The sequence below is a fragment of the Plenodomus lingam genome, assembly GCF_022343315.1.
Source record: "Plenodomus lingam strain CAN1 chromosome Unknown contig_23, whole genome shotgun sequence".
Taxonomy (NCBI): Eukaryota; Fungi; Ascomycota; class Dothideomycetes; order Pleosporales; family Leptosphaeriaceae; genus Plenodomus; species Plenodomus lingam.
Window position 1 is genome coordinate 1,277,341 of NW_027093940.1, and position 15,520 is coordinate 1,292,860.

Genomic DNA, 15,520 nt, shown 5'->3' on the forward strand with positions numbered 1-15,520 from the left:
TATTCGACTGGAAAAAAAAAAGAGAATGATATAGTCAGCATCAGCATTTAAATTATAATCGTCGCCGCAAGTCGAAATATCTATTCCCACTTCACACCCCCCCCCCCCCCAATCCCGCCTCTCGCCTCTAAAAAAAGACGGAGAAAAGTAGAATAGTAAAGACGGAGAAAAGAAAAAAGACACGAGTTCCAAACCCCTCGGAGAGACGATGGAGAAAAAGATGCGACCAGATCAGCCAGCCATTCCGACTTTATACGCCCATGATTCCTTTTTGATAAAACATGCCGTTAAACCCTTGATTTCCATACCCATACCAGTACACCCTTCATCCAATCAGACAGACACCCAAAAACATCCAAAAAAAACACATCATTTCTCATAACACCATTCTCCTCAAACCTCAACCCCCACCCCCTCTCCCCCACCAAACCACTCCCCATCCCCGACAAGCCCAAACCCACTCTCCATAACCCCATCATCAAACGTAAACGTCTCCCCCACGGCATCCAAATTAAGCAAAGACCCAAAATCCGCATCGTCAAACTCGTTGCTCGTGAGCGGGAGGCTGGAGAAGAGGAATTCGTTGTCGTGGTGGGGGTTGAACTTTGCAAACGGGTTTGCGTTTGCGGTTGGGTTTGGGGAGAGGTCGTCGAGATGCCATTTTTCGTACGAGGGGGGGTTGGCGAGGGGGTTGCTGGATGTGGATGTGGATGTGGATTGGGGTGCGGGTGCGGTGATGTGGGAGACGGGGCTGTCTTGGGAGATTGTGATGCTGGGCATGTGCTCGTGATCTGATTCGGGAGGGGTGGATGCCAAAAAGGTTTCGAGGCGGCGGGCGACTTCTTCGTCGGTGACGTTGCGCTCGTTGTGCTGTTTCTCCAGCGCAAGCATGTTGGTTGTGCCGTTGTCTGGGGGAGGCGTGAGTGTCGAGCGATGTGGGGCCTGTGACGAGCCGGGTGCGCCGTTGACGAGATCGAGGCGTCTCCCTGCGTCCACGAGGTCTTCGACCGAGGTCACGGGCGATGGCTTCACGACCGGTGTTGCTTGGGCGGCCAGAGGAGCAACGTGGATGCCGGCTTTGCGGATGGCGGCTTCGAGGAAGGCGACTGAGTAGTCGGCTGCAGCGTACAGATCGCGCAGTTTACCCATGACGGCCATGCATTGACAGAATCCACGGAGGGACGAGCGGCGCGTCTCTTCTTCGGGTGCCTTGATGTCCAAAAGGTGGATTATGATGGCGGGTAGCAGGACCGTGACGCCAGTCGTTGGCAGGTATTTGACCAGGCCAGCAGTGTCGAGACGCTGAGCGAGCGAGGTGATTGCAGATGCGGCGCGGCGAACGTTGCGCCTCGAAACATCCAGGAGATCTGACTCGACATTGGCCTTTGCAGGCGTGCTGGCTGGGCCGGCGTGCGAATTTGGTAGCACTTGGGGTCTGTGGAGTGCGGAGAGCGTTGTGAAGAAGACCATATGTAGTAGTGACCTGGCCAGGTCAATGGCTCCAATTCCACTCAAATTTTCACTATATTGCGCCTCCTCTGGCAATTCTGAAACCCACTTCTGCAACTCCTCGTCACAAGACCGGACTTCGCTGGTTTCCGGGTCGAGCTTCTTCGGTAGCAGCATCATCGTCGTGCGGTCGTTCTGAAGACAGTGGTTGTTGTTGAGCACGCAGTATTGCTTGGACAGGACGTGGGATATACAGAGACAGAGTCTGGCCTTTTCTATGCACATGATCGCTAGCTGTTTTTGAAGACCGGCATCTCTGGCAACGCGGCACTCAGCTGGGATACAGGTGACGGAATCGGGAATGGGCGTGAGTTCAAAGTCATCGAGTGTCAACATGGGAACGTCGAAGTCTTCAGATTTTATCCGTGTCGGCCGTCGCATCCCGAGAGCGATGAGGCGGTCTCGCATGTACGTTGACCACCAGATCCGCTTCCACAGCTTCACACGCTTACTATCGAGATTAGTATTGTCTGGATTGCGATGGAGGCCAATGGTATGTGCGACCGATGTCGCGACACCCATCCAATGCCATGTATCCTTTTGGTCGTCGGGCGTCTCGTAATAATATGTCAATAATAGCAAAGCCTGGACCAGCGAAACACGATCCGACTCGTAATCGAAATCGTATAGAATCTGTTCACAATCTTAGCCAATATTCAGATGATATTTGTCGGATGCTCGCCAACGGATTTTTCCGGACGATCGCTGGTATCACGGATTCCAACAATCCCGTCACTGCGTCGGTGGTAGAGCCTCGGCCGAGCTGTGCCAAGACACCAACAAAGGGGAGCTTTGCTTACCCTGGTCTTTTGGAAGAAGTCTTTCCGTGCCGCCTTTCGCGTAGCATACCCTGCAGTATGTAGATGTTGCATATCGATGAATGCGGAGCCGGCAAACATGACGGCTTGGAATAGAATCAGGCTGACTTTGCCATTGCTACCATCTGCACGGTCAATGACGGTGAGGAAATCATACAAGTCTAAGAGCGGCATGTATGGGTGAACGAAGTCAATGTAAGCGCGAAGCATCTCACTGCGGAGAGTTCCTTTGGGCACTGTCAAGGCTCCTTTCTTCTCCAAGTAGGAGATCTCGTCTGGTCCAATCTTGGCTGGTAGTGGTTTGATGAACCTTGGCAATTCAGGCGAGGATGCTTTTGAGGGTATGTTGCCAAAGAAAGGGGCTCGTGTTTCGCTGCCGCCATAGGGTGTGAATGGTAGTGTAGGGAGACCGTTGATTTGCGATGTGATGGAAAGCCGACGTGAGATGTCTGAAAAGCTGGCGATTGAATTGATGCGGTTTCCATGGCTCTGATCTGTGAACCAGTCAATATGAATTATTTTTCTCATTTTGCGCGCATGCCGAGACTGACATATGGAATGAGGCACATGCTCCTCGCGGCGCGATTCCGCATCCTGTGACGCTCGCGACGATCCTGAATTGAGACTCTGAATGCTGTCCAGGGCATCGCGCGAAGCGAGTTTGCGGTTGGCGTTTGCAGCCGAACTTGTGCTTTCCACGAGCTGATCGTCATCTTTACTCCATTTCCTACAATAACGTCAGTGAGGTGCATTTGTGGTGATGGTGGTAGTGCTGGTGGTGCTCCAACGCCCATCATTGGCTCCCGGGGTTGCGGAAATGGCATGATCATGCGTTGAAAAGTGGCTTGCCCAGAACTACCGAGCCTCGAGCAACTTCGCATGACGACAATGGACAAGACGAGCATCGCATCCTCACCGCATTGCTCGACATGGGTTTCGGCGACTCCTCGTAATGTGGGGCATTCTTCTTCTTCTTCTTCTTCTTCTTCTTCTTCTTCTTCTTTCTTCTTCTTTTGAAACGGCAACAGAATGAGGGTTAAACTCACTTTTTGCGCCTGCTCTCCGAGACAATGCACTCGACTTCGTCTAGCCGGCAATTGGTGCAGGGCGCTCCATGTTCGGTGACATTGCATCTGACTTTGCGAGCTCGACAGCATTGACAGGCCTTGGACGCCCTTCTCTTGACCGACCGTCCAGTGTGATGTCCGTCCAAACCAGCTTGGGTGGCTTTTCGCTTGGGAGGCTGGATGTCATGGTGATCCGACGGCGATGCAGAGTAATCAGACATGGTTGTTTGGGCTGTTGTCGTCTGAAGAATTGCCGATTTGGGATGGAAGGGAGGGGAACAACTTTGGGGAAAAGCTGAGAGGGGCACGATTCACATGTGAGGAGGGGGGGTCTGGGGCAGGCAAAGAATATGTATGGCAGGAAATCTCTCAGATGTGGACACTCGGTGTCAGGACTAGTCGCGTGCTTGGGGCATGCTCACAAGCCGCGATTCATCTTGGTGCGCTTTTAACGCTCATGACGCCCGTCGCCGTCCCCACTGGGGATGTTTAGTGAATGCCCCAGTCCCCAGACATGCATCTTCGGCGCTATGCCCTTGGCGACGAAAGCGCCGGTTCTTCTCGGACGCCTTCGGGACAAAGGCCTCAAAGGAGGTGGACCGCCCTGGCCCATCTCAGCTAAAGGGACAGCTAGGTAGGTAGGTATATCACAGCATGTCAACTGTGGTCGCTTGCACACGTGCACAGAGCCGCCCTCTCTTCAGAATGCTCTTCCATCATCGCTGCTGACCCGGACGACATAATCACATGTGGTCATGCACCGTAGCAGGCCCGTGAGCGCCAAGCCATGGGTCAAGGACATGCGCCCTACAGCGCTGCTTTGGACTGAATCTTAGGTGCGCTCTCGTCTTGGCTTGGGGGAGGGGGGGTGGCAGACTTGGAACGGCCGAGCGATGGAGAATGTGGGGTTCAAGGCGCAGTCGAAGCATGGCTGGCCTCTTCCCCAGCTCTCGAGAAAGCGAGATCGAGTCTGGAGCGGGATCTTGGTGGGTGGAAGGGCGAGCGCGGAAATGGTTTCCCGTCGCTGTGGCCTGATTGGTTGTCCGGAAAACAGGCTGCCAATCAGCAGCCTGGAACTCTCTGGACCTCGTAGCCGAACCGCTAAGCCTTTCTCGGGCCCACGAACACACACACACACACACACACACACACACACGCACACGTGATGTCTACACTCAGGGCCGCTCACCATGTTTCTGCTTTGCAGTCTCTAGAGTCGATCATCGGAGACGGGAGACGAGAAACTAGCTCCGATGGGTGACCAACTCGAAGAAGACATGGGTGCGCCGTCAAGACGAGAAGACGAGAAGGTACTGTGCATGCTCGAGTGTGGTTGTGGCGCGCTGGCCTGGCGGGGTTGGCTGATTGCCCAGTGGCCTGAGGAGGCTGTTCGGTTCCTCTCTCCGTTTGTGCGGTGGTGACAAAGAAAAGGGTGGAAGCTGCAAGTGTGTGAGCTGAGCAGTGAGCAGTGAGCAGTGAGCAGTGAGCAACAGCCATTGGCCAATTCAGCTGGACAAACGGAAAAGGACATGGGTGACCGGAGTTCGGTGCAAGGGCAAGGCAGTGGAAATGGGCATGGTACACATCACCACCTACTCGGTACAGCAATAGGGAGATCCAGTAAGGCTGCACTGAGCAGGTGCGGCATGTCCTTTTTAGTGTACCATCCTACCCTGTCCCATGTAGTAGCACGGGTGTGTCAAAAGGACTGCAGCTGGGCAAACCGCACTGAACCAGTGGAGGTGAGGTGGAGGAAGAGGAGAAGGATGCTCTTCTTGACTGTGGGGGACGCTTACCCCATCTCGGTGAAGACTCGGACCTCTTGTCTCCAACCCGTGACGCCAGCCCGTTGGCACCTCCGAGCCCGAACAAGCCACACCACACCACACGGCACATGCAGGAAGAAGGAGGAAGAAAAAACCCGACTGAGTAATACACTACATCTCGGCCTGTTCCAGATCATGGGCTCCCCAGCTGTGCTTTTCCTTGCTCCTGCATACAGTATCTATTTTGACAATACCATCAGCCAGCGATCTGCTATTTCCGACCTGCCCGCTGCTGCCTATCCGTGCCACCGGTAGGACAGGACAGGACAGGACAGGACAGGCCCTGGTAGGGAATTAGCGGACGCCCAGGTGTGGATATTGGCGGATACATTGATAACATACAACGTACTCTACAGGAGACATGGACCATCCGCTTACCATGACAACCCATTTCACCTTTTCCTCACCACCCACAAGAGCACGCGCAAATCTGTTTCAACCCACAGACGCCCTCGCACCAACGTGGCTTGCAGCAAATCCCACCGAGAGAGCCCTGAGCCTCGCCTCGGCCGAGGAGGTCGCATATGCCAGAGCCCAAGCTTGTGTTTGGGAAAAAAACGGAGCATACAAGGTAGACCCTGATCACTCATCCTGCACGATCCAGACTGTGTCCTTGTAGGCTAGGTAGGTACTGTAGGTAGCTACCCGTGTACCTACCTGTATACCTACCCTACTCATCTGCCAGCAGATGGCTGCCAGACCTACACAGATGCCCTCACCCCTCCACAATGTGGGGACGGGATCATCCGGGTGGAAGATGGCATCCACCTGCTGGGTCCCCCTCCCCCCCACTTCTAGATCCCCTCATTCCCATCGGGTTTGGCATGCTGCATCATCCATCATCCATCATCCATCATCCGCCATCATCCAGCCATGAATACCCAGTTCCAGTACTACATCACCCTGCCGCCATCATAAACAGCCCCAGACAGCCCTGTCAAAGACATGAATCTATAGCCACTATGACAACACCACCTCGACTCCATCCCCCCTCCTATCAATCCGCGCTCTCAACCCTGCAATGTCGGTCTGTTGCATCTCTTCCTGAACCATAGCATCCGTCTTTTGCTCCATATCCTTGAGCGACGCCATCAAGTCTCTCGAGTTGGCCATTTGCAGAAACATGGACCAGGCATTGCCGAGCAGTGTCAGGTGTGTCTTCTGGATGAACAATATGACCAGCACCACCACGATGAGAAGATGTGCAACCAAGGTCCACATGAGCAGCATCAGCCCAAGTCTCGTTTGAGGGTAGAAAACGGTGGTGAAGAATGATGTGGTGACATTATCCAGACGATCAAAGGCAGGCTGTTGGCTGTAGTAATTCGACATGGACAGCACTGTAATCAGAGAGGATAGCGACCAAGCCACCGATCCTGTAGACTCCATGGTGTTTACAAAAATGGCTGCCAGTGCCGGGTCCGCGGCAATGGTTTGTGTCGGCGCCTCTGAAAAGTTATTGAGCGTAGTAATCAGAGGTTGACCGTTCAGGAAGATACTCCAGTTCTCTGGCAGCGGCGTGTTGGCCCCGTACCCCGCGGCAGAACTACCTGATGCGTCGCTCTGTACGAGTGGGCGCTCCTCTTTGGGTGGCAGATCGCCACGGAAGCTGTGCGGCTTGGCCATCTCAAGTATCTGGCGTTTTGCCCGCCGTTGAGGTAGCAGATGGTTTAAAATGTCCGAGGTTTTGAACGTTTCCCACCATTGAATCAATGGCTCCGTTCGATTCGATGTACTGGAAAGCTCAACATCCAGGATGGATGCATCCCAGGGGGCAAAGCACAGTGATAGAGATGCGCCTGTACCTGTACCATTGGCGAACTGAACATTGAGCCACTCTTCCCCAGGATCGCGGTACCAATCTAGTCTTGACCCGTCATCAGACTTGGACGGCAATGTTCCGCCTGTTCCCTTGATGACGAGGAACGCAGTCCCAAAACTTGTCGAGTCTTCAAACTGACTTTTGAGCGACCCCATGAACCAAGGATATGTTCTGCCAATTTGGCATAGCGTGTAATCGTTTGGCCCGGCAATGGCACAGGAGAAAGTTGCTGCTGTAATCTCTTGTAGCAAAGATGCGTTTTTGCTTGCATTCACCCCGCCCGTCAACATGTCAAAATGCCCAGTGTCGTTTCCCAGCGTGATGCCTGGGGCTTGACAGGAGACTCTCGCGTCCAGAACGAGAGCCTTGCCGAGGTAAGAGCGCAAGTTCTGCCGAGATTCCACGGTGGCGTACGGAAGAAGTGTTCGTAGGAGGACTCCGGTGTCGTCAATACCGCTTTCATAGCCCTGGCCTGATTCCCAGTATTCCCCAAAGGAGGGATAGAACGGAGGATTTGTTGTCCAGGCCGAGTCTCTCTTAATTCTCCGAGTTACATCTCTATACGAAAGGCCATTTCTCACTTGAGCCCTGACGGTCTGGCCACCAAGAACACCGGGTTTCAAATCTGTCAGAAGCAGAGTAGATGAGAATTGGAGGACGGCTGTGGTAAAAAGTAGACCACATGAAATCATTCCCCACACTTGACTTCGTGCGTGTTTCCTAGTTGCACGCCAAAAATCTCGCATCAAGAACCAGACCAAAGTCCCAGGGCTCGCTGATCCTGTACGCAGGGGGGAAAGGCTGGCCAGATGAGGTATGTGTACTCCAGTCCGGGACTCCAAAAGTAACGAGACAATTATGCTGCATGCAATGGCCGCCTGAAAGTCCGCCGATGTCCTTAATAGTAAAGCGGAGATGGAAACAGCTCTCGTTGCCCAGTTACTCAGCAGGATATTATGCCAGCTGGTATTATAACTGTCCCCAAACCACAGAAAACTAAGAAATCCAGAGACACCGAGAGTGACGAGTCCACTCGCTAACACCACCCCAAGCGTCATGTGGCCTATTCGAGAAATATCTTTTGATACAGTGTACGGCCGTCGAGTTTTGCTGTCTTGTGCCTCTCCTGATTTACCATTTTCTGGATATGACGGCAAAGAAATCCTACCCTATGTCATTAATGCAGATTCCATTAGGGCCGTAGAAAGGGAAAATACCATTCCGCGCTTTTCGAGTGATCCCTCTCGTCACCGAACCTATGTCGAACGCAAATCCATATGCCCAGTACTATAGGAAGAATCAAAAGGAGGCCCATGCACAGGCCCACAACGATCCAGGCTGGGAGATGCCCATTTTCTGAACCTTTGTGAGGGACAGGCAAGATTTTCGGCGGTCCATCTGCTACCAATCCAGCGGATATTTCGGGCAAAGGAGGCTGCGAAGCACGGAGAAAGGTCTCTAATTCGTGCGGTTGCTCCAGGAAGGCCGATCTGACATCTGAAGGAGGACACCCACCTGGGTTGCATGCATTACTGGCACAACATCCAAAAAAGGCCAGCCCTCTGATGGAACAAGTGTAAGAATTGGCACCAATCGGACACGCCGGGTCTGGCAACTGCCCAGTGTCATCTGCTGCCATCAAAGCTGGAGAAATATATCCCTCTGCACAGCCAGTTTCACATGGCTTCAGCTTGCAGCAGCCTACGAATCGGGATCCAGAATCGCAAGCATACCATATGGAACCATCTCGGGGACAGAAAACGGTGGCGTTTTTGGTGAGACCAACGGCGGACATTGCCGCGATTTACGTGTATTCAGGCAGAGAAAATGGCCAGCGAGTAGTATGGCGAAAGTGGCAGAAGAGGCAAGTGCGTAGATGGGGATGCGCTCTGTTGAAATAAGCTGTGTCCGACAAATTTGGGGGCTAGTATGGCTTGCAATGTACATATACATTCCACAGCCTATGTACAGTCTGGTCTAATTTCAGATCCTACTAACTGCACCATGGCTGACAAGACTTCGCCTCTTTCACGCAACTTTTCCAGGTTAGATGTCATACAGGCTCGAAATCCTACACGCTGACCGTCAAGGTAAAGGAAGCAATGACATGTATCGGGTCATCGTTTCAGATCTGCCCTTCATGGAGGGGCCTTAATGGAGGGCCTTATTTGGGGGCCTAAGATGACAGAGCTAAAAGTTGTACCGAAAATATCGAGCAACTAATTGATCAGAGAAGAGATGGAGGAAAAACCCAAAGGTCTCCTTATCAAGCCACCAGACTAGTGCCTGTTGGGACGTATCTCACCCTACCTGCAGCAGTGACTACCTCAGTACAGGTGCTAGAGATCACTCGGAAAGAACAAGAATAGCTGTTGACCCTGCTAGCTATTGTAGACATGCGCGTTACCATAGGTAGCTTGACGTCTCTGTTTGCGAACACGCGAAATGATTTCAAAAAGCCCAACTCGTAGCATAGTTTAGGGATTGCTACTTATTGGCAGGGAGCTATGAGTGCTAGTCAAGGCATGTCGTGAGAACTGACCTCGGGATAGCGCTTATTATAATATACGTTAGACCACTCACTTACAGATTCGCAATCCACTGCTGTAAACTTGATCAAGAGGAGGCATGATCCCGCAAGCTACGTATAACGGGCACTATAGCTCCGTCTTGAACACTAGAGGCTAGAGGAAGAGATGCCGTGTATCTCTCCTACGTGTCAACTTAGGCACAAAAGCCAAAACAATCGATAAACTACTCGCCAGATTTCAATCCATGTGTACGCGTACGTCATGGAAATTTATGGCTAGCTTTTATACATGATGAGCCTTTGTATAGGATGCTTCGCGCGAACACACAGTTTCCAAACTCCCACGCTTTCCCATGCTATACTTTGTAAATCCTTACCTTCTCCATTTAAAATCTAGCACTGAATCCCATATCTCCTCAACGTCTCCTTACCAGTCGTGATCTTCATACCGATTCTGTATAACCATCATGAGCTTCTATGAATAGTTTCATCTAGGGCAACAGGGGAAAACATACCTCGCATCCAAATCATACGCCTCCCACCTCGTCACCTCCTCTAGCCAATCTTTGCACTGATTCAATGTCTTCATATGCGCTTCTGAATCCCCATCTGCATCCGCCTCACGCCACAGATTCGCAGCCATTTCGTAACGCGCACAAGGCGCGGTCCAGTTATCCTTCAGATTGCCCTTCAGTAGCGTCCTATCAATTGGCAGAATGTCCTTCTCCAACAATGCTTTGGCCTCGGCGGTTCTACCCATGTTTCGGAGCGTAGCAGCACGCAAGACTGTTAGGATGGCGTGCTCGTCTTGACTTTCTTTTTCCCAGAAGGGATTGGCGGCGGATTCGCTCCAAGCCAGGTTCTGAAGGGAGACTTCGAGATGGTCTATGCGCATTCTCTTGTACCCGTTCCAAAAGTATATCATCTCTTCTAGTGGGGAGACACCGATTGCATCAATGAAGTCACATTTCCATTCCTTGGCGCGGGCCTCCCACTTCTGGATCTTGCGGATGACGAAGACGTCGAAAGGTAGCTGGCGCGCCATAAACTTCTTCTTTCCAGTATTGGGTACGACGAGCTTGAAGAATTTCTCTGCCTCTGCCGCGTGCTTCTTCGCCGCCGTTGGATCTGCGTTCTTATTACGTCTGTAGAGCTCGACGTAGGATGCACCGCAGATGAAGTAATAAAGCCCATGACTCCAGTTATTGAGCGTAATGCACTTTTGAAAGGCGAATGCGGTCTTCTCGTAGTCGTGAATGTACATGTTATTCAGACTCCGCTCGAACCAGCCAAGTGCTTCGAGCTGCTTGAGGGGTGATTCACCTGCGTTTTCCACAAACTTGATGGAACTCTCCAACTGTTTGTCGACAGCTAGCATACGGGCTTCCTCGATCAGGTAGATGTGGCTCTTGGGATACCGCCCACGCATGTACTTCAATAAAGCCACGCATCGCTCCTTGGAATATGATCCATCGTCTGAGCTGGGGAAGATATCGCAAAAGCTCGTGAAGCCATTGAGGTAACCCAAAAGTACTGCACCGGCCATTGCACCGTGGATGTTGTGGAACTTGGTCGCTTGCCAAAGCAATGCCATACCACGGTCTCTGTCACCTTTGAAGCCCACAATCTTGAGCAAGGAGGCGAAAGAAGGTGGTACGAAGGAGAGAAGTAGTAGGAGCATACCGAAGCAGAAATTAGACCCTGAAAGTATGAACTGGTCTACAGGGTGGTCGCTGAATGTAGCGATATCCGCTTCCAGACCGCCCAAGCCGTTCAACGTGAGCTGTTCAAAGTCTTCAATGACTTGGGGTACAGATTCGGATGGCTTCTCATTGGGCGGTGGAAGATTAGGTGCAGTGTTAGCCTCTGTACCTAACTTTCGTTGCTCGGTGTCAAGTGCGATGGATCCACCCTGGGCTGTTGCGATGTTCAAATGGCCTGTATATTCCAAGGGTGTCTCGTTCCCCGGACGATCCGGTTCCGCATCTACAAAGTCGAAATCATCATCACTACTGGAGCCAGAAGTCTGTTGTGGAGCCTCTGCTGTTTCTTTTGAACCCGCTGGAGCTCCCACCTCCTGATTCCGCTTGGGGCTATTGGTCGATGCTGGAGCAGATACTCCAGCGGGATTTTTAGCCTTGTTCGACCGAACTGAGTCGGCCTTTGATGGAGCCTTTGAGTCCACAGAATTGACACTGCTCACGCTCCTCTCCTTCAAGAAATTCTTCTCGTTCTCCATTACAGCCTCTAATGCCAGATATGCCTTCCTCAGCTTGTAGAAACTCTTGATCGCCTCCGTCAAGCTTTCATTCAGAACACCCACAATAGCGCTCATCAGTTGAGCCTCTGCCTGGCAAATCGCGTATTCAGTCCCTGGAGGGTAAATCGGTGAGCGGTAGGCGTTGGGATCTTTGGTAACTCGTCGCTGCTGTTCGTAGGCGGCATTTTCGGCTTGGTAAAGAGTGTTGGCCGCTGCACATGTAAGCATCCAACTGCCAACACGCTCAGAAAATTATGTGCAAACCTTCACGCATGGTTTCCTGTTCGAAACCTAGGGTAGCCCTCATGAAAGTACATACTCCTACGCCCAACTACGTTGCATCAGTCCTTGTATTGTGCAAGTACGCTCCACGCGCCTCCAAACCGGCTGTGCATACTTGGTGAAACGGCGAAGTGCCTTTACTGAGATTCGCCTCTGCAGTCTCCACATCATCGGCCATGATATGGGTGACGGCTGTGGTCGCATATGATCAGTCCTGGCTTAGGGCTCATTTCGACTCAGATAGCATACCGCTCATCGCATCCTGTACTGAACATGGTAAGTAGCGCTCTGCCTAGGCTTTCTGAGCCCACATACATTGGGCAAGCTCATCCAGAGCGTTCAGGCTCTTGCTTGTGTGCACAGGACTATGGCCCTTGAGCCAGCCCCCAACCTTCAGCATCGTGTAGTCTTTCTACACCCAAAGGTCGGACTCGATGGCGGGGTAGGTAATGTATCAATACTTCAAAGAGAGACACGGCGTAAAGCGGACATCTGAAGACGAATATATAATCAAATGCACGCGCGTAGAGGGCGGAGCAGCGAGACGAAGTACCAACACGCGTGTGTGTCAATTAAATGTTATTCACCTCCCAAGGCTAGTAAATTGACTAGGACTGGGTAAGCTCAATGTTTGCTTCTTTTACGTTCGTCCGGGCGGCCAATGAGTACGTCATCCTTCTTCCCTAGTCCGGACTTTGCAATGAAGATACTCCGAAAGAGGACGAAGAATGTCCTTTCTTAGAGTACAAGTCAGTGCATAAATCTGATGCACTGTAGAACAACATACCTAGATAGTACTGTAGATCTTGATCCGAGATGGTCCAGAACCAAGAGACCCTGCTGCATCATCTACGGACAGTTTGATAGCCCGCCGGTCCCCCGCGGCCATTAGATAGAGCACATCCGACAGCACGTGACACTTGCAACAACGCTAAGCCTTGTAGGTAAGCTCTCGCCGCGTCCGCCGTGCGTGCTGAGAGTGCGTTCCGGAACCACCATCACCAAGCTCAGAACAAGCAACGAAGCCCACGTCGACACTATACACCGAACTCCATACCCACCTTACTCCCCCAAACCACACTCGGGCCCCCTTACACCCCACACACAACCATGTCCAACGCACCAAAAGACACAAAAGGCACAGCCCACGACTCCAAAACCAGCGAGCAGCCACTCTCCCAAGACAAGAAGCCAACCGCACAACTAGAAGAGGACGATGAATTTGAAGATTTCCCCGTAGAAGGTGCGTTCATCACACTCTCCTCCTACCACTCATCATCTCCCTTCCCTTCAGGAAAACGCTCCCGAACCTATAAAACGGGACTAATAATATGTCATGATTATAGACTGGACAGAAGAGGAGACACAGATTCCTGGCGGCAACGCACATTTGTGGGAAGAGAGCTGGGATGACGATGATACGAATGAGGATTTCTCGGTACAGCTGAGGTGAGTGGGGTACACTCGAAATATACGAATCATTGGAAGTTGACTGACGGGGTCTTTAGGGAGGAACTCAAGAAATTGGGTAAATGAGAAAGATGCTTCGATACACGGCTACGCAAACGAGACCGCCGATATCAACATTTAGAAGAGCGTGCGGAAGATACCTCCTCAATGACCACCATGTTACGAATAAGCCACCATGAGTTGCATCAAGACGATAGTCAAGCTGGCTTGCATGATCATGTCAAGTACAGTCTAATCAAGTTGTGTTAAACTAGAAGGCTATAGCTACATAATCATAACCTCGAGGATATACCTTCGCACATCCTGAGCATTTCGTTTTCTGTACGCGCGACAAGTGATTTACTTACTTGACAGCGCAGACACACCAGGCAGGTCTTTGCCCTCAAGAAGCTCCAGCGACGCACCGCCACCAGTCGAGACGTGGGACAGCTTGTCCTCGACACCATACTTTGCGGCGACAGTAGCAGTGTCACCACCACCGATGATGACAATCTTACCGCTTTGCGCAGCCTCGACAGCCGCATCGAGCGTCTCCTCAGTACCCTTTGCGAAGGCGTCGAATTCGAATACTCCGGCTGGACCGTTCCAAAGAATGGTCTTTGCCTCGCTGATTGCCTCTTTGTACAACTTGATTGACTTTTCGCCACAGTCGAGACCCATCCATCCATCTGGGATGCCCTCCTCATCTGTGGCGTAGCCGGTCTTTGCGTCCTTGTCGAACTTGTCGGCTGTGATGTAGTCGACTGGCAGAACAATCTTGACATTGTTCTTCTTTGCCTTCTCAACGAGATCCCTGACTGTCTTGCTGCCGGCCTCATCGAACAAGCTATTGCCGATCTTGACACCTTCGAGTGTCTTCTTGAATGTGAATGACATACCACCGCAGATGATCAAGCTGTCAACCTTGCCTAGCAGGTTGTCGATGAGTTGGATCTTGTCTGAGACCTTGGCACCGCCGAGGATGGCAAGGAAGGGCCTCTTGGGCTCTTCGAGCGCCTTTGCGAAGTAGTCGAGCTCCTTCTTGACAAGGAAGCCTGAAGCCTTTTGGGGAAGATCGACACCAACCATGGAGCTGTGAGCACGGTGGGCGGTACCGAAAGCATCATCTGTATCATGTTAGTACTGCTCTCTTGTTGCGTCTTCAGGCTTAGTTACTGATGTAGATGTCTCCCAAGGCAGTCAATCCTTTCCTGAACTCATCAATCTTGCTCTTGTCAACCTTCTGCTTCTTGCCCTCGTCATCCTTGTAGCTGCCCTCCTCCTCGGCGTGGAAGCGCAAGTTCTCCAATAGAATGACTTGTCCATTGCTAGCGCTGTTGACAGTCTCCTCTACTTTCTTGCCAACACAGTCACCGGTAAAAGTGACGCTCTTTCCAAGCAGCTTCTCGAGTTCGGGAACAACCGGCTTGAGGCTGTACTTCGGGTTGGGCTTTCCGTCCGGACGGCCGAGGTGCGACATGAGGATGACAGCCTTGGCTCCATTGTCGATCGCATGCTTGATTGTGGGGAGAGCTCCGACAATGCGTTGGTTGTTTGTGATCTTGTCGCCATCGAGTGGGACGTTGAAATCCACCTGTTGAGCGTGTTATTAAATAGGCTCTTGCCAGAAATAGCACAGAGGATCGTTAGTCATGACTATAACGTACTCGAATCAGGACGCGTTTGCCCTTGAGGTCAACATCGGCGATTGACAGCTTGTTTGAGAGAGACATGTTGGAGGTGTAGTATACTGTGCTGGCTCGCGTCAATGTAATGCTCAACAGTGCGTTTCCGATGTCAGAACTGTGATTGTAGGTCGAGCAATGGAATTCCGGGCGAGATAACAGAAAAAACAACTTACTGTCAGAGTTATGTAGAAGATCAGAAGAACTTCCAGGCGCTTACTGTTTGTTGAGCTTCAGAACAGCGCGGCCTCTAGTGGGGTTATGATGAGGTA

At 51.8% G+C, this 15,520-nt stretch overlaps 6 protein-coding genes across 6 annotated transcripts; 1 reads left to right on the forward strand and 5 right to left on the reverse strand.

Moving 5' to 3' along the window:
* Positions 1–231: 231 nt before the first annotated feature.
* On the reverse strand, positions 232–3,248 carry IAQ61_006167 (uncharacterized protein; the record flags this gene model as incomplete). The annotated part of the gene is made up of 5 exons (XM_066097081.1): positions 232–248; positions 462–2,142; positions 2,310–2,821; positions 2,879–3,054; positions 3,244–3,248. 5 exons carry the CDS (start codon positions 3,246–3,248, stop codon positions 232–234), a joined length of 2,391 nt encoding a protein of 796 aa, XP_065953073.1.
* A 2,932-nt stretch (positions 3,249–6,180) lies between these two features.
* Positions 6,181–7,734, reverse strand: IAQ61_006168 (uncharacterized protein; the record flags this gene model as incomplete). The annotated part of the gene is made up of 1 exon (XM_066097082.1): positions 6,181–7,734. The coding sequence occupies one exon, from the start codon at positions 7,732–7,734 to the stop codon at positions 6,181–6,183; it is 1,554 nt and encodes a 517-aa protein (XP_065953074.1).
* Positions 7,735–8,234: 500 nt separating this feature from the next.
* On the reverse strand, positions 8,235–8,837 carry IAQ61_006169 (uncharacterized protein; the record flags this gene model as incomplete). The annotated part of the gene is made up of 1 exon (XM_066097083.1): positions 8,235–8,837. The coding sequence occupies one exon, from the start codon at positions 8,835–8,837 to the stop codon at positions 8,235–8,237; it is 603 nt and encodes a 200-aa protein (XP_065953075.1).
* A 1,128-nt stretch (positions 8,838–9,965) lies between these two features.
* On the reverse strand, positions 9,966–12,514 carry IAQ61_006170 (uncharacterized protein; the record flags this gene model as incomplete). Its single annotated transcript, XM_066097084.1, has 6 exons — positions 9,966–10,026; positions 10,088–12,044; positions 12,097–12,163; positions 12,230–12,306; positions 12,364–12,381; positions 12,430–12,514. The coding sequence occupies 6 exons, from the start codon at positions 12,512–12,514 to the stop codon at positions 9,966–9,968; spliced, it is 2,265 nt and encodes a 754-aa protein (XP_065953076.1).
* A 596-nt stretch (positions 12,515–13,110) lies between these two features.
* Positions 13,111–13,884, forward strand: SEM1 (26S proteasome complex subunit). The gene is made up of 3 exons (XM_003835750.2): positions 13,111–13,357; positions 13,461–13,563; positions 13,623–13,884. Exons 1-3 carry the CDS (start codon positions 13,225–13,227, stop codon positions 13,648–13,650), a joined length of 264 nt encoding a protein of 87 aa, XP_003835798.1. The 5' UTR covers positions 13,111–13,224; the 3' UTR covers positions 13,651–13,884.
* A 39-nt stretch (positions 13,885–13,923) lies between these two features.
* PGK1 (phosphoglycerate kinase) lies at positions 13,924–15,296 on the reverse strand (the record flags this gene model as incomplete). Its single annotated transcript, XM_003835749.2, has 3 exons — positions 13,924–14,690; positions 14,740–15,157; positions 15,231–15,296. The coding sequence occupies 3 exons, from the start codon at positions 15,294–15,296 to the stop codon at positions 13,924–13,926; spliced, it is 1,251 nt and encodes a 416-aa protein (XP_003835797.2).
* Between the last annotated feature and the right edge of the window lie 224 nt (positions 15,297–15,520).